This window comes from Typopeltis vanoorti, chromosome 25 (assembly GCF_054136105.1).
Source record: "Typopeltis vanoorti isolate ZY-2024b chromosome 25, IOZ_Tvanoo_1.0, whole genome shotgun sequence".
In the NCBI taxonomy this organism is placed as follows: domain Eukaryota; kingdom Metazoa; phylum Arthropoda; class Arachnida; order Uropygi; family Thelyphonidae; genus Typopeltis; species Typopeltis vanoorti.
Window position 1 is genome coordinate 12,120,183 of NC_143573.1, and position 19,473 is coordinate 12,139,655.

General features: G+C 35.2%; 1 protein-coding gene across 1 annotated transcript in view; it reads right to left on the reverse strand.

The window, feature by feature from the left end:
• Nucleotides 1–19,473, reverse strand: part of LOC150092543 (uncharacterized) — a 113,475-nt gene that overhangs the window by 80,603 nt on the left and 13,399 nt on the right. The window contains exon 4 of the mRNA XM_090414651.1: nt 9,133–9,238. Within this exon, the coding sequence (XP_090270777.1) occupies nt 9,133–9,238 (106 nt within the window). The remainder of the gene's footprint in view (nt 1–9,132; nt 9,239–19,473) is intronic.

Below are 19,473 nucleotides of genomic sequence, written 5' to 3' on the forward strand. Positions count from 1 at the left end.
ACTGTATAGCTCTTTTCTTGAGACTATGGATAATGCTAAGTTTCTGAGCTATGTGATGAGCTGAGTTGAAATGGAGGTAACGTCCAGTATTTGTAGGTTTTCTGTATACAGATAGGTTGATACTATTATTGGATTGTTTCTTTATTAAAATGTCAAGGAATGGTAGTTTTCTCTCTTTTTCCATTTCTAATGTGAATTTGATGGTATTGTGGAAACTATTGATTTGGTTGAGGTAATTCATTAGTTCTTCTTTCGTATGATCCCAAATGATAAAGATGTCATCTACATATCTGTACCAAATTTTCGGTTTTGGAATGATCTGGGTTAAGATTTTTTTCTCTAGATCTTCCATGAATAAGTCAGCACAAGGAGGTGAGAGGGGGCTACCCATAGCTAATCCAGTGAGTTGTTTGTAGATCGTTTTTTGCCAAATAAAATAGTTAGAAGTTAAACAGTGATTGAACAAAGTAGTGATGTTTCTTGGGAAAAAGTTGTCTAAGATGTTGATGACTTCAACCACTGGAATGTTAATAAACAGAGATGTAATGTCCAGGCTTGCTAGTATATCCTCTTCAAAAATAGGGATGTTTTTTATTTTATCTATAAAATGTTTTGAGTTTTTAATATAAGTATCTGAGACGTGAATGTGTTGTTGTAAAATCTTCGCAAGATACTTGGACAGTTGGTAAGTGGGAGAAGAGATTCCATCAACTATTGGACTAAATGGTATACCTTCTTTATGAATTAAGAAATGAACTTTCACAACAATTACGTCATGAGCCATAACAAATAAATCACGTTAACGAGACACGCACATTGCCACGCACAATACCAATTTTTTGTATGAATTAGAACCATCAGTTATAACCTAGTCTGTAACCTTCATTTTAGCTTACTAGTTTGTATTCCCTGAGGATGCTAATAGAAAAAGATTGCCGAAACATGTAGGAGGATAAAATAAAGCTACTTGACAAAGATTATATAAAAAAAAGTGTAATAGTCTTATAAAATAGTTACCACTTTAAAAACTACAACGATCATAAAAGAGAAGTTAATTTTCCAACGTGTAATAATAAACACTCATCCCACAATACGGATTGATTACCCTATTATCGGAATGGATTATTCTTCTTTTGATATGCGCAGAAGTGTTAAAGGATCTCTTATCTGTGGGTGTACTATACAGCCAAATATGAACATAAATTTATTACAATGAAATACATATTTCACTGTTAGTTCTTTTTGAACGAGGTAGAAAAATTTCTTGGGTAATAGTATTAGATAAAAAAAAAAGTATCTAAAGTATGTAATTCACATGTTATTACATATTACAAAGAAGGACATATATGACAACTTGAAATACAAACTTAAAAAATAAAGAAGTATGAGAAATTCTAAGAATTAAAAGAATCATTAATTACAGAAGTGCAGATTACAACAAGCAAGTGAAATTCTGAAATAAATTGATCTATTTAATCTTCTTAAGTGATACTTGACAGCAATCATAATAGGTATGTAATACAGAAATATCACTCCATTAGAACATAGGAGATTTAGATGAAAGCAGGGTCATTATTATCCTTTTACCTGAAAATATGAACACTATGTGGTGAAGGAATGAATCCAGTACTTTCATCCATTGATGAAAACTCTTGACTCTTGGCATCACAATTCTCTTTTTTTCTTTTTTTGGAATGGAAGAGCTTAGCAAAAATTAATGAAAATGAAGAGTGAAACAAAATGTCTCGAGGACAAGACTGAATGTCTAAAGAAGAGTGATTGTTGTGAATGAAAAGGAGGTGGTTAGTGGTGTGAAACAAATGTCAAAGGAAAATCATGTAGCATTATATGAAGTTTAGTCACTAGAGATGCGATGAATAATCAGATATATAAGACGTTTTTCAGGTAGAAACAGTGAAACAAATAATTGATGCTTCCATGGAAGGAAGGAAGGAACAGGCATCAGAATTAGCAGTAGTTGTAGGCACAAATAACTCAGATGGTGAAAACAAGGAGTGTGGATAGGGATTTCAAGAAGTAATTGCAGGAGGTAAAGGATAATAGAATTGTTCAGAAAGTAGCTAGCATGTTGTCCAGATATGATAATGGTGAGTTGAAAGAACGGCAAGATGTTTGAATTGCGTAAGGCAAAGGATGTTCAGTTTGTGAATGCATGGAGTGAATTTAAAGAGAGGTTGAAATGGTTAGAGGTTGATGAGTCATATTTGAGTGGATTTGGTGTTGGATGTTTGGAGAAACTGTTATTTGATGAGAGTGCACTGAGTCAAGATGACATTAGTGTAAGGATCAGAGAGAGAGAGTGAATGTGATACAGGAAGAAGATGAATACAAAATTGAAAAAGTGATTATAGCAGAAGTTGCTATTAGTATAATCATCACATCCTCCATTGAGTCAGCAGACTCATTGTGGAAGGTTCAATTCAATTGATAACATATTTTATATATATTGAATCTTAAAATCCTCAACATTCCCTGCATTAGTAACATTCTGGTATGTTCCATTCACCTACAACTTTACATGTAAAAAAAAAATATATATATATATACACTACTCACACTCTTACACGATTTCCAGGGATGGACTCTGATTCTTCTGCCCCCTCTCACCTTCTACTCTTTTTATAATCCCCTCTGTATTAATCCAATAAAACTCCTCACTAACTTACATGTCTATCATATCACTCTTTTCCTCCAATCCACTAAACTATAATTTACATTCCCTTAACCTCGTTCTACAGCTAACATTCCAGAATTATCATAATGTCTTAGTAACTCATCTTTGGACCTTCTCCAATGTTTCCATATCACAATGAAAACTAAGTTACCAAATCTGAGCACAATAGTCTAAGAATGGTTTGACCAATGCTTTATACAGTGGTACAACTACCTTCTTATCCCTACATGTCACAGCAGCAGCAATGCAATGTGCATTCTTCGCAAAACTTGCTATGTGACCTCTAAACTTCGGTCTACTGTCAACTTTCCCTCCCAGATTTTGAATCTCTTCTACTTCCTGCACAACAGCTCCATCAGTATAGCACACTGCTTTATATCTGTGCACTTCAAAATGCAGCATTTTGCACTTAGTAATATTAATACTACAACCTCAATTTTTGTCCAAGCTAAAAGTCTATTCAAATATTTCAGAAAGGAATTAACATTAGCAGTGCTTCTTATAATTCTTCCCAACTTTGCATCACCAGCAAGCAACTGAAGATTGGAAGTCAATTCACATGAAATATCATTAACAAATAAATTAAATAGGGTTCAAGAACAAACTTCTGAGACAGACAAATTATTATCCTCCAATATACTACCCATTCCCATCCTCTGCAGCTTGAACACCAACCTATCATAAGATCTATCGAATGCTTTTGCAAAGTCAATGGATATCGCTGTATATGAATCTCCCTTATCTAACACATTCATTACCTTAGCATAAAATGCAATTACTAAAACAAGATCTAAGGGTAGGTAAGCATCCTGTTACCCCCCCCTTACAAACTCAAACTGAAAATCATGAAGAATCCAATTTCCATTGACACCATCCTGTACTCTACTCCTAATCTCTCCAATACCTTGACTAAAAATGCAGATATACTGACTGGTCTATAATTGTAACCTTTTTTCCCCTCTTCAGGTATGTTTTCCACTACAAGATCTTTATTAAATAACTAGATCAAGGGCATCAGCATCCATGCGGTTAGCCAAGTTGCTATGCGCTTTGCAACCATATGCCTGGTAAGGAGTGTCCTAGGTTCAATTCCCGTCGCTGACGTGACGAGCTTACATATAGTGGAAGAAGCACCAAAGATGCACCTTATTGTTCTCACCTACTTATTGCTCTCATCTTGTAATGATATCACCAAATCTAACATTCTGTAACCTCTAGCTGCTTCCATCACATGCTGTTTAAGATAGTTATCCCTCAGAAATTCAACAAAATTCCCTCTCCTTGTTCCCATACACTATCTCCTTTCTCAGACATAGCCAAGTGAGCAGTCTTGGGAGTGGACTGCAAGGTTTTTCTCCCGTTTATCTGGGGGTTTTCATCCCACAAGCAGACCTTTAGAACTCAATGCCTCTACAGATACAGGATACACCAGGAGGCATAGGGCTAACCACCTTATCCTTGTGTATGATTGCGGTTAAATGAATTGAAAACCCTCGACACCACAAAGTAAAAGAGGGGAAAAGGAAGAAGAAGAAGAAGAAGCAAGGGCATCTATTTGGCACATTCTTAAAAATCTAACCCAATAAACTCGATACACCTCTTCTCCTACTACTCACCTCCCTTTTACATGTTGCACAATATCATTTACACCGGTATGCTATGTAGTGATGAAGAGCTCATTAAATAATTCCACAATATCCTTTGCAATGGTCACTCTGCTGCCAAAACTATCCACAAGTGTTAACTTGTCATACTTATTCTTTTTCTTACTTGTCATATAGTGGAAGAACTCTCTTGAATTATCCTTGGCCTGACTAGACCAATCTCCTCTCATACTGTACTTTTCTTTACCATGCTTGTCACCTCCTAGCCTGCACTTTGTGCTGCCCTCATGCATCTGATCGTCACCAACTGTCTTGTACCTCCTTCATAACATCTTTTCAACAATGCTTGATTTATCAATGATTTGCTTAATTCTTGGTAAGCAGTTACAGATCACTTGTGTCAGACACTGCCTTATCAATTCCCATGCCTTGTCATTTACACCGCTCATCAACTCGATTTACTGATGCTAGTTAATGACAAAGCTTTTCATAGTCACCCACCTTATAAATTCACATTTTTGGCATTAACCTTTTCCATTTCACCACTTCTCAAAGATGCACTTTATTGTTCTCACCTACTACATCTTGTAATGATATCACCAAATCTAACACTCTGTAACCTCTAGCTGCTTCCATCACATGCTGCTTAAGGTAGTTATCCTTCAGAAATTCAACAAAATTAACTCTCCTTGTTCCCATACACTATCTCCTTCTTCCAATCTATATTTCTGAATTAAAATTCTTCCAATAGGACACCTTCAACATGCCAAATTGATTTTATCCAAAACATTTCACAATCAGTGCTCTCTACATTCCCTGGCCCAAAATAACAACATCCTGTTAAATACATTATTCTGTTAATTTCAACTTCACATCCGAGATTCAAAATCTTCACACGTACTACCATTTAACTTCTACTCTTTGTAAACAATTCCTCCGCTATCGTTAACAATACTCCTCCTGTTTTCACCTTCCCATCCTTCAATTTCTATTCCCAATAATATATCATCCTCAGACAATCAAGTTCCACTTACACCAATTATGTTTGGGTGTAATGACTCAATCAATGGAACAAATTCTCAGTTTTCTAATACTCTTTAAATTAGTATACAAATATAATAATCCCCTGTCATTTAGGCCATCTCAAGAACACCACCTACTCCAGCTGCTATACCTTACCCATCTCTTCAGTCTGACGATTCCCATTTTCCTGATCTGTACTGACTGCCATTCATATCCATCAGATGTATCCAACTCTGTCAACCCCTCTTTTTTCCATAGCTCATCAAGTCGTAATATTGATGCAGTTTACTAAGGGGATTCTTATTAATCAACCAACTTAATTCTAAATATATTCCAACTTTTCACCAATCAGCAGGTGTTTGATACCTCACTCACAACTACATTCTGTGAAGATATCACCAAATTTAACACTCTTAAAACTCATGTTGCTTAAGGTAATTATTCCACAAATTCACTCTCCTTGTTTCCTATCTCCTCCTCCTTCCAATCCATATTCCTATAATTATAATATCCCATTAAGATCACCCTTTTACATGCCTAAATAATTTATCTTAATTTCTTCCTGATTTACACTTATGCATAGACCTACACTTCATTGTGTAGGTATTCAAAACCAAATCTGATGGAATAGGTTGGTTAGTCCTTATTCCAGAAGTGTCTTATATCTGTATATTGCATGTGTTCTTCTAATCGGCTTGCCTGTTTTGAGGAGCAAAAAACCCTCCACTCTGTATGAGGCCAGCTAATTCACCATTTGAAAACACCTCATAAAGATCAATTTTATGACTTGAGGTTCCTCAAGTTATAGAATTCAAACCCAAATCTTTCCAAACAAAGGGCTTGCTTGAACCATCTGAGCTACAGAGGCTCCAATTTAACTTAACATTTCATAATCAGTTCTTTATATATATTCAAGTCTATAAAAGATTTTTATTAGATATACCATTCTAGTAATTTTAATCCTCACACCAAACAGCTTTAAAACCATCACATTTGCACCACATATTTTCCACATTTGGCATACAATTCCTCTAATATCATTAACTGTACTCCTATCCCTCAGGCCTTTTTATTTCATGTTCTTTCAGAAGATTCTATAGCTCTTAATTTATATTCCCAACAATATATATATGTCTCATTGAACCAAGTGTCATTAATGCCAATTGTCTTAAGGTACACCTACTCAATGCCACAAACTTGGCTATTATTTCTTATATTCCTTGCATTACTATACAAACATAATCCCATTCTTTGAAGCCACCCCACCAACACCATCTCTCTCTTTACTCTAGTTAATATGATAACTCTTTCTACTCTGACCACTCTTGTTTCTGTTTCTTACTCTGAGAAAGATATGAATGAAAATTACTCATGCATTCTATTGATCTACCCATAATGACCTTCTCACCTTTGTATCCATTTTCCACTCATTCTTCCAAATCTGTTTATCAATCTTTCTTTCTCCCTCCCTTTCTCTCTGATCCTCAGTCACATTAACAATGTGTACTCTCAGCAAATAGCAGTTGCTCCAAAGGTCCAACATCAGATCAGTCTATTAGAATTCCATCAACCATAAACTAATTCAACTTCCTTTCATGTTCACTCATATGCTGCACAGCCTTTGACTCATACAGTAAAGATTGTGAAAAGGAATTTATTGCCAGATACGAAGAATAGTAGCATTAAGAAAGTGGTTAGCATGTTTTCCAGCTGTGATATTGAGTTGAAAAGGAGTGCAGAGATAATCAATGCCAAGATTCTTCGTATCTGGCAATAAATTCCTTTTCACAATCTTTCAATTCCCCCCCCCCCCCCCAACATTTCAAGTTATTCATGTTCACTATTAATTCTGATGCTCGTTCATTCATTTCATGCAAAACTTCAGTAATCTGTGTCAGTGTGCCACTGTAAAATATGTTTTATGCAATAATTTCCACACTTCTAATGACGAAATCCCCTATACAATACCACAAGATCATCCTTTAGCACTTTTATCTTACTAACTTCCTTTCTCTCATTTACATCAGCCAAAAGCTATTTCAATTGCAATTTCATTCTCTTCCTGCATATTCCATCATTTCACTCTAATTTTCACCAACTTTCTCTTAAGTTCTTTCACTCTATATTCACTGTTACCATTACTAGTACTTTCATCCAAAAGTAACATATTTTGGTTATGTTTCATGTTTCATCATGCTTTTCTAATTTTTGGAATGCTCCAGTCTCTCACTGAATTTCTCAAATACCATAATACACTAATGCTTTTCAATCATCTTCCTATTTCACAAATCCTTCATATTCTTTGACACATATGTAAAACAGTTTGCAGTGTCTAATGGAAAAAAATCCCACGCAAAATTATCTCCAAATTAAAACTTCATGCTACTGTTTACACTGGCTTACAGCTCCATTTTTGAAATGTCAACCACCAACAGTAACTAAACCAAAGTAACTGCAAATTAATAATACCATAAGCAGGACTTGACAAATTATGGCAATTCCTAATTGGCACTAAAAAGTACTCACTCAAGGATCCCCTCCCCACCCCTTGACACACACATTTTTAATGATGTCCAAATAAGTTAACAGGAAAGTGATTAATAGTAATGTGTCATTATTTGGAGTATATTTCCTTTGTGTGAGAACCATTCCAAGAATGAGAAGTCAATAAATAATAATAGGAAGAACAGTAAAAATAACATTGACTTTTTAGAAAAAAATTACAATTTGTTCCATTAATTTTTATTCTAGAATGGCCCTGTATATTATGCATATTATTCCATGTTTCTTAAAGTTAAAAAAATTTTTAGAAAATTATAAAAAAATATTGTTTCATCCAGCCTACAGCTGCTTGCCAGCCGATAAAATCTACTTGCCATGGACGAGAATGTCTGTTGAGTCTTGACCATAAATACTATGGTATTTTGCACATCAAGTAAATAGCTTATTTTCTCCTTAAAATTTAATCATATATTTTCATAAATTATATCTGGCTCTCTGAAGGCATCAACAAGGTAGGGAATGTGAAGACTGTCTAGGATCTTGCATAACCAAAATCTGTTCCCATTTAGGTATAGTCAATTTCCATTTGAATTATATTATTACGTGACACCTCCAGGGAGTCCAAAGACTCATCGAGGGAGGGCACCTACTCTATAATTCTCTGTCTCCACACTCAATCCACCAACTACATCAAATCGCATCCTCTACACCAACACCATCTACTGTCCACCACCAGTATTTTCACAGACAATCAAAACATCCATGCCCACAGCGGGATTCGAACCCACAGCCTTTTGGCTGGAGAGCAGATATGCTAACCATTTGAAGTCACACTTTTCATCATCTCAATTATGATTATTTTACTGTTGATTAATTTTTTTGTGCTAAAAAAATGTTCATATATAACATTTTGAATATTAATTAACATCAACATTGAATCTCCGATTAACTTTTCTCTACGTGCTATGCACTGCATGATTACAAAGTAGCTCAAATGAAGTTAAAGTTTCCAGCAATGATGACTAATACCATGGCAACATCTTGACAGCAAAATTTCATTTTACACATACATGGAAAAATTACAGTAAACATTGTTCCAGCTTTATAAAAATAAAAATAAAAAAATAACATACTAAATTAAAAAACTCCATATTTAAGGGTGGAGGAAGAATGATATTAGTATCAATTTGCAAAGTATGTATATATCATAAAAATTTAAATAAAACGTCATAAGAATTTTGCCAAACATATTTATCTACAAATTGTTTACTATTTTCACTGACATAGTACTATTAATAAAATTCTTACCTATGTTATTTTGAGCAAAACTGTCATTAATATGTGGCAGTAGAATTTTGAAGAGAGGAGAATAATCTTCTGATTGCTTAAGAGAAGTAATACGAACGCAATCGCTCTAAAATCAAATTTAACAGATTAAAAGATTCCTTGCTAGAGTAATACACAAACATTTTGAATATTCATATCATTAAATTTCTTTATCTGGTGTAATTAGTGCATTTTCATTAAACAGTACATCCAGATTAGCATTTACACATTAATGAATTATTTAGAAAAGTGGTTTTTTACCAATAAAATCAAAATAAGCAAGCTTACAAGCTACACTAAAAAAGTGCAAACATTGCCATTAATATTTTACATTCAAAGCTAATAAGTGCACTTAAAATAGTTCCCACTGCAGTTTTTCCTAATTACAGAAATTTAAGCAGTTTCTTTTGTAGAGAAATAATACTGAAGAAAGAATGACCACACTGATGATATTGTGATGTATGAAACAAATTGTATATGGAATCCCAATACACTACTCTCGTTACAGCAAACACCATTATAACAAAGTACTGAAAGATCTCACTCAAAGTCCCATAGGTGTAAGTAATGACATGCTAAAAGAAATTCAAAATAGCAAACCTTCCACCATAACAAAATATTTCAGTCGTTCCCATGAGGGAGAGTCAGCTGCTGTACCTTCAAAACAATAAAAGGAAAATAACTTATGAGAGTTTCTGAAAGTTCATAATCATGCAGCCAAAGAGAATGAGGAGTAAATTTAGTATGGAGCAGTGGATGAGTGGAATGAATTGCAAGAATGTGAATGAGTTTAAGATTAAATGTGTTGGGCATGTTGCTTGCTGAGCAAGATCCTTCTGCACCTATCAAGAGGTCTACAAATGTCAATATGTCTTCATACCCCACATTTCAGAGATTAGACACAACACCAACATAATCATTCTCTGCATCCTTTCCAATATATCCTCATTCCCTCAGAAACCAAGTGACAAAATCTGTGTAGACTCTTAATCAGGCAACTTAATTAAGACCTTATACAACAGAACCATAACCTCTTTACTTCTACATGTTAGTGTTTCTCCTCGTTACTGCCATAACCTGTTACAACATCCTCACAATTAAAGCAGTGTGGTCCTTAAATTTCAGATTGCTGTCATACTGGCCTGGTTGACCAAGTAGTTAGCATATCCATTCTCCAATTAACAAGTTACAGGTTTAAATACTGCCATGGGCATGGATATTTATGAGATTGTCTTTAGGTGGTAGATGAATTTCATCATATGGTGTGGGACCCCATCCTGCTTATTGGAGGCCTGAAGTAGCTTGAAGTGCAAGTTTGGTTTCTGGACTATGTAAATATTAAAAAATGCACAAAAAAGTAGCAAATTAATAAAAAAAAAAAACATCCTTACCTATGATAGGACTAAATGAGTTACCCACAATGCAACAGGTTTGCGATAAACCTTTCGTGATTGGGAACAAACAAAAACAGATTCCTTATCTCCACTAATTCAATGCTACTCTACATCCCATCTTTGCCTTCCAAATTTCAAATTATGAACCCCTAACAAGATCGAACTAGTGATCCCATTCACTTTCCCACTCAGGCAGTCTATTCAAAATTCTTGTAATAGTCACAATATTTGTACTATTCCTCCTACTTCTCACCAACTGCACATCATCTACAAAAAAATTGCATGTCTACATTTAAACATTTCCCATCATCAAATTTCTGATATGTATCCTCAACAGATATTACTAATCATGTACATATATATGATTACACAATCATCATCATCAAATTCCTGCTATGTACCCTCAAGGGGTGTACAGGATATGATAGTACTACATGAAAAAAAAATTACATCATTATTAATTTCCTATCTACAATTTTCCTCCAAATCAGTCTGTTACTTGTCAAGACTACAAAATTACCAGATCTTATATTTCTATCGTCTAAGGCACTTTGTACCGTATCAATCCACCTATATCTTGGTCTTCCTCTGGGTCGTTTTACTGCCAACCTGGCAGAGAACACTTGTTTTGCCAATCTTTCCTCGCCCATTCTGTTTAAGTGACCATACCACCTGAGATTAGCTCTGCTAACGCATTCCTGGATGCTGACAATGTCAAGTTCTTTCCTAATATCCTCGTTTTTAATATGATATTGCCATTGATGCGATCTGTTCATGCCTATAATCTTTCTCAGGACTCTCCTATCTGTGGTCTCTAGTCTTTGGTCAAGTGTTTTACTTCTGACCCAGCTCTCAGATCCATAAGTTAAAACTGGTTTGAACACTGTCTTGTATACAGCTAATTTAGTGTTCACTAATTTCTCTCTTATTCCATATGAATTTATTCAATTGACTTCCCACCATACCAGCTTTGCTGATTCTGTTGTCTATTTCTATATTTAATTTACCATCTTCAGTAAAAATCGTGCCTAAATAGCTGAAATGTTTTACTTGTTCCACAGGTTCTCCATTCACAACACAGTTGACATTTTCAATGATTCTGCCTATTTTCATTGTCTTTGTCTTTTTATTGCTGACTTTCATACCATATCTATTACAACAGCTATTCAATTTAGTCAGAGAATCTTGCAGACTTATAGCGGATTTATTTAGAAGTATAACATCATCCGCATAAAGCAAAGAGCTGACATTAACATCTCCAATTTTGATATCATGTTTAATACCACTTTCCTTCATAATGTGATCCATATAGATAATGAATAACAGAGGGGATAATTTACATCGTTGTCTCACACCAGATTTAACATTAAACCATCTTCCTGTACTTCCTTCAATTCTAACTGCTGACTTACAACTCAAATAAAGACTAAGTATTGCTTGATATAATGCCCCATTGACACCATATAACTGCAGTGTAATGAATAGCTTCTCTCTTGGCACCTTGTCATATGACTTTTCCAAATCGAAAAAACTTAAATACAGATCTTTGTTATATTCCAATGCTTTCTCAACCATTTGTCGTAAAGTGAAGATCTGATCCTGACACCCTCTATTTGGCCTGAATCCAGCTTGTTCTTCACCAAGCTTTTCTTCTACAATTCTTCTCAACCGTTTCTCAAGTATACTTGCATAGATCTTGCCGGGAACACTCAGTAGGGAAATACGTCTGTAATTCTCACATGCAGTTTTATTTCCCTTTTTATATATGGGTACCATGAGAGCTCTACTCCAATCATCAGGAATTCGTCCCTCTGTCCAGGCCTTCTGAACTATGCAGTGCAGCCACTGTAAGACTCTCACAACACCATACTTCAGCATTTCTGGTCGAATATCATCTACTCCTGCTGCCTTTCCACATTTCAAGCCTTTGATTCTTTTCTACTTCAAGTATGGATATGTATTCCTGACTGCATGCCTGGTCAGTGTTTTTTACCACTATGCTGTCATCACTGCTTGTTTCATTTAGAAGTTTTTCAAAGTAATTACTCCATACTTCAAGGATATCTTTTTCTCCTGTTTTCATGTCACCTTTATCATCTCTAACTTCTTTTACAGCACTCTTTCCTCCATTCCTAAGCTTCTTAAACAACCTCCAGAATATTTTGCCACCTTCTTGATATTTATTTTCTATATTCTTGCCAAAGTCCTCCCATGACTTTTGTTTAGCTAGTTTTACACAGTGTTTAGCATTCTTGCATTTTCTCTATATTCTCTAAGAGAACAAGCTGACCTATTTGACAGGAACTTTTGATATGCTTTTTTCTTTTCCTTCACTGCCTCTTTAACTTCCTGTGTCCACCACGGAGTTCTGATTTTTTTATCCTTACAGACAACCTCACCACATGCCTCTCTCGCAGAATCAATCAATGTTTTCTTCAGAGTTTGCCACCGAATCTCTAAGGTTTGATTCCTGCTCTCAAATTCTTTCTTCAATAATTTTTGTGTATTTTAGTCTACAGTTCACATCTGAGAGCTGCTCAACTTTTATTCTCTTTAAAAAAACTTTCTTACATATTCTTCTTTTCAATATGACATTCGATTTTATCCTGCTCAAGACTAAATGGTGATCACTTCCATTTTCAAATCCTCTGTATACACTCTGGCATCCTGCACCAGTGAGAAAGCATCACTATCAACAATAACATAGTCAATGAACTTTTCTTATTCCTTGCCTCTTCTCTCCATGTGAATTTGTGCACATTTTTATGTTGGAACATGGTGTTAGTAATAACCAGTTCATGTCCTGAGCAGAAATCCAACAGATATTTGCCATTATTATTAGCTTTGCTCTTTTCTCCAAATTTTCCCAAAATATTTTTGTATGTCTCACAATCATTTCCTACTCTGCTATTTAGATCCCCAACAAGGACCAACTTTTCATTTTTCATTGTGTCAGTTGCTTTTTCTAAAGCTTCAAAAAATTCCTCCACTTCTACCTTAGTAGAGCCTTCTGTGGGACCATAGGCACAAATAAGTCTCATTGTCCAGTTCCCCATTCTCATATTTGCCCACATTACTCTACTTGAGACTGACTGCCATTCAAGAAGATTAGCCTCATATTTTGTGTTGAATACTATGGCTACTCCTTCTTTTCCTAGATTGTCATTGCCTGAATATAACATTTTGTATTTATTGCTCAGAAAGATCTCACCAGTTTTGGTCTTTTTTGTTTCAGTCACCCCTATTATGTCGATCTGGTACTAATCTAATTCCTCAGCTAGCTCCATTTCTTTGCCATTCAAGCTTCTTATGTTGATAGTACTGATCTTTAACTCTGGTGATGTTGAGTTGGGGTTTGTTTTCAGATTTGTTCCAGTAGCTGACTTTTCGCTGTTCGCCCTGGTTCCCTGGCGAAAACAACGGGGGCCTTGTTTAACCGGGCGACGCCCCAGCTGGCATGAAATTTTGTCATGTTGTACCATCATTTTTTTATTTTGAGTTTAACCAATAAGAATACAATTTGGTCGGCTAAATCCCAAATTGCCAGCTCATCCTCGTTCGTTCAGTATCCAAGTAGATACCCAACAGGGTGCACCATGAGAAGGTGAGGATTGGACATTAAGTCAGAAGACCTGGTCGGTTCTCCACATTCCTTTAAAGATTATGTGGAGGTCTCCTCTCAGCTTTGACCCTTAAGCACCCCATATATGATTACATATTACATTATAACTAACTTCCAATGAACAATTTTTCTCTTGATTAGTCTATTTGTCAAGAATTCAATATTTTTAAAATTTCATATTTCAGTATTTTAACACTTTTGACTGCAATTACACATAGAGCTTCTCTTCCTCTGGGCCTCCCCCCCCCCTGCATCCTGGCATCAAATGCTTGTTTTACTAGATATTCCTCTTTCAATCTCTTAGCAAGCCCATTTCACCAAAGATTAGTTCTACCTATCTTGAATGTGACAATGACAAATTCCTTCCTGGTGTCTTCCCCCCTATGGCTGCTGAAGCTATCTGTTCCTTAATTTCTCTTAAACTCACTCTGGTCTCTAATCTTTGATCACCTGTTTCTAACCTAACCCTCAGATCGTAAGTTAAAAATTATTTGAACACTGTCTTGCATATTGATAGTTTAATGATTTACTAAATTCTCTCCCTCACATTCTATACGAATGTATTCAACTAGCTCTCCAGCATATCAGCTATGCTTATTCTGTCATTTGTTTCCCAATTAAATTTGTCATCTTAACTAAAAATTATGCTTATCTCTGAGCAGTTGGTGTTGTCTATGTGCATGACTAATTTCATAGTTTTGGAATTTTTTTATTGTTGAACATCTTCTATTATAATTATAATATAAGCCAAACAAGTAATGATCCCAAAACAGACACCAGTAGCAGCATGAATTTCTTATTTTAGGATATAACTCCACATACAGCAAATTTCCTATCCCACACAATTCATTATTATTACAGTAACCTCCATGAAGACAGCGTAACTAGCAAAATGTCCATCGTATTAAGCCTTAAAATTATTTACAGTTCCTGCATTCACAATGTACTGGATCATGTATGATGAAGTCAGGTATTTGGTAGTTTTAGTAGATAGATTTGAAGTTTAGAGGGCATACTGCTAAAGTAACCAGAGTAGCACATAGGATCACTTGGTTATTGAAGAGCACATTAACAAGCAAAGATAAGGGTGTTATCAATCCTCTTTATAAAGCTTTAATACGACCACATCTAGATTACTGTGTTCAGGTTTGGTCACCTGTGTTTCTTGGGGATGAGGAAGTAGTGGAGAAGATCCAAAGGCAAGTGACAAAGATGGTGAGTGGTCTGTGGAATGCTCCCTATGAGGACAGATTGGGGAGGTTTCTCAATTGCAAATTGATGGGGAAAAAAAAAGGGGGGGGAGATTACAGAAACATTTAAGTTAATTAAAAGATTTTATAGGATTAATACAAAGGAAATATTTCAGCAATTGGCTACAGAGCAATGAACAAGAGGTCATCCCTGGAAGTTGGGAAAGAGTATGGTTAGCAAAGGCATGCTGACTAGATATTTTTTGCTTACAGAGTGGTGAGAATGGATGGAATGGATTACCTGAGCCAGTTGTAAGTGTTTTGTCTGTTAACAGTTTCAAGGAGAGGTAAGATAAATATTGTGTTGATAATTTGAGTCTCCTGTGATGAATCTTAGGACTTCATGGAGGTGCCCGTGCAATAATAATAATAATTCCACTCTCTATATAAAAAATCTAATCCTTGCACTCTTCATCACATCTTTACACAACTTCCAGGGATGATCTCTCATTCTTCTCCCCACTCTTTTTATCATCTCTGCTGTTAATCTGGTAAAATCCCTTCACTAACTTGAACATCTATATAAATATCACCTCTATTCCTCCTATCTACCAAACTCTACAGCCTACATTCCCTCAACTGCTCTGCATAACCAGCATTCCAGAGTGCTAATATTACTTTTGGTCATTCATTTCTGAATATTTTCTAGTGTTCCACATCACAAAAAAACTACATGACCAAATTCGAGCACAGTGGTTCATATGTGGTCTGACCAATGCCTTATATGGAAACACCACACCTCCTTATCTCTGCTCATCAATGTACTTCTTATCATAGCAGCAATATGATTTGCAGTCTTTGCAGTACTTACAATGTGTCCTCAGAACTTTAGTCTACTATCAGCCATCACCCCCAAGATCCCAAATCTCATCCACTTCCTGAAGTGCAGTCCTGCCAATAGTTATGCAGATTTATATCTCTGCACTTCAAAATGCAGCATTTTGCATTTATTAAGAACAAAACTACAATCCCCACTCATCTGTCCAAACTAAAAGTCTATTCAAATCTTTCTGGAGGGAATTAACATCAGCAATGCTCATTATTATTCTGCCTAACTTTGCATCATCAGCAAGCATTTGAAGATCCCCAGTCAATCAATCTATGTGAAGTATCATTAAACAGATACGTTAAACAGCAGGGGCCCCAAAAACAAAACCCTAAGGCATGCTACTGGTCACTTTCCTTTTCTGAGATACTGTTTCATCAAATACAACTTGCTAGTATTGTTTAAAATGCCAATCTTCAATGCATCTAACCAATCTGTCTAACCACATCCATTCCAATTACCAATTTGTCATATAACAAAGGAATGTAATGGATGAAAATTAAAATAAACCTTTATTTTAATTTTCAACAGGTACACTTCATCAGGAGCATGTTTATATGAGTTAATTACTCTTATAAGCATGCTCCAGTCAGGCTATAGTATGCAAGGTTTTTTTTTTTTTTTTTTAAATATTAGGTTCTCATCATATGGTTATTATGGGAATTTTGAAAAACATCTTTACAACCCACAGAAACTTACAACTTTCAAAGAAATAAGCTTTAACATATTAACTCCAGACATGCATCACACACACCGTATTTACCAAATACGGTGAAAAATGCAGGACATCAGGCTATAGACAGACAGAAAATTTTATTTAACAACACAGAGAATGCCAAAGAAGTGAGGTGCCTCAGCTTTGTCATCACAAGTATTCTCTTCAGCTGACCCCCAGATGCCTTGGCAGTGAGATATCAAGTGTAGTTAGCCTGAACTATTACACCATTGCTATAACATAACTGAGAGAAGAATTTAGGTATTCTTAGAAATGGCACTGGATCCAAAACACCTAATTATAAACTCAAGCATCAACTTGTTGGACAATATCCTAGCCATAGCTAACAAAATGTGAATGTATAGGTGTGCACAACATGCTCAACAATACAATGCATAATCAGAAACATTTTTAAAATCATCAGATTCTTGTACAGCTATGTAGTGGTTGTCAAGTTGTTAATCTTTTATGGTTTGTCTGCTAGTTTTGGTTTTCCACCTGAAGAACACTTAAGTAGGATGAAATATGTTTTTCATTAAAGTAATTATTAATAAAGTGGCCACCCAGTGTATATCCTTTGCGGTGTTACTAGTCCTCCATTTTCATCAACTAATATCTTCTCCCTTCCATTAACTTTCTCCCACTGGCCACACATCAAAAAACACTTAAGATTTTGCTCTGTCTGACTGGTCAACTGCTCATACTGCATTTTAGAATTCCTTACCATCCAAAATTACCTTCATAGTCTTTTCTTTTGTAATCAGGTAAGTGATTACTACCTCTCATTTTATACTTACCTCAATGCCTTATAGACTGCATGCTTAATTTCTAATTCATCCATTTTATGCTATATATGTAACCTCCTGCCCAATGGAATACATACAATATTGCTACTGTTAAATACAATAATCACACAATTAAATGACCAGAGAAAGTAATTGCCAGCCAGATAACTGAAAGATTGGATAATCTGAATAAATAACTGAGTCCACAATTAAGAAAGCTGTACTGTCTGTTGTGTAGAAAGGCTTACATACTGGCAGTTCATCTTAAGTTTCTCAACAGTTTGATTTACAACACAAGACAATTAAAAAATAAACAGTACATTTACTTAGTTGCTAATATTTCACAAGTTTTTTACCCAGCATCTTCAGAATGCAAACAGGGTAGAATTGTAACAGACAACTCAAAGAATTGAACTCCTAATTGGCACCATCTATTGTTGGATAAAGAGAGGTCTACCAGTATTAATTTGATCTTGAAATGACTATCTCCAAGATTTTTAGTAATTTCATACAGCTATACATGTTGAGGTTTAGAGAACATTTTAGAGCTGCTGCCAATTTCAAAAACAGTCCCTCCAACTTTTAATGCCTTCTATGTAGCATTTTGGCTTTTTTTTTTTTTTTTCATATAATTCTCTGTGAAGGAGTGTCTAAAGCATGGTGTGAACATATAGAAAGATGTGTTGACATCAAAAATTTAAATTTAAATTTGTCTGCACAGTTAGCCAAGTGGCTATGCGCTTCACAACTATATGCCTGGGAAAGGAGTGGCATGGGTTCGATTCCCATTGCTGATGTGAGGAGCTTAGGATCTTTCTCAGACATAGCCAAGTTAGCCGATCATGGGAGTGGACTGCAGGGGTTTTTCATCCCACAAGCAGGCAAACTGGCCTTGAGAACTCAACGCTTCTACAGACATAGGATACACTGGGAGGCATAGGGCTAACCACCTTATCCTTGTGTACGGTTGCAGTTAAAAGAATAGAAAACCATTGGCACTGCAAGGTAAAAGAGGGAAAAAGGAAGAAGAATCTTAATTGAGTATATTTAACCTACAGAAAGTATAAAAAATACATTTATAAGGACTTTTTTTTTCAGCTGACAGTATTAAACTCAAATGATCCAATTTTTATTCTTTTGTCATACTTCTTGCAAAGATACAAATTAGCTGAAGAACACATGCAATTAAGAGACAGAACATGCTTTATTTTCTAGCTTTAGATGCTGCAACATGATTCTAAAATAACCATGTACTTGAACTTTAAATATTATATGATAATATTGGTATCTTTTGTGTATTATTTTATTATATTAGTATCATCTAAGATTTGTCTTCTGTGAAATCTTCTTATGTTAATTATTACTTGTGTATTTTCAGAATCAGATTACAAGGTATTTGATACAATAAGCAAAAACCTATTATTTCCATTATTTCACTAAAGTCAATTTGGCATCATCATGGCAACAGCTGACAGGTACATGTATTCAAACACAATGTGGATATGAAGAACCAAATCAAGGAGGAAGTAATAGCAAAGCCTAGTCTGAAAGCTAGTGGGCAGAGTTGGACATCCTTGGCTACTGGGCTGGTCCTTCAGAGTTATAGCAATCCTAAAATTGCTGGACTGGAATGTATTGTGAATACTAGGAGTGTGAATGAGAAAGTTTAGTCATGTTGGAGGTTTAATGGAATATTTACAGCACTAGGAAAGGATAAAAACTAATTTTAAT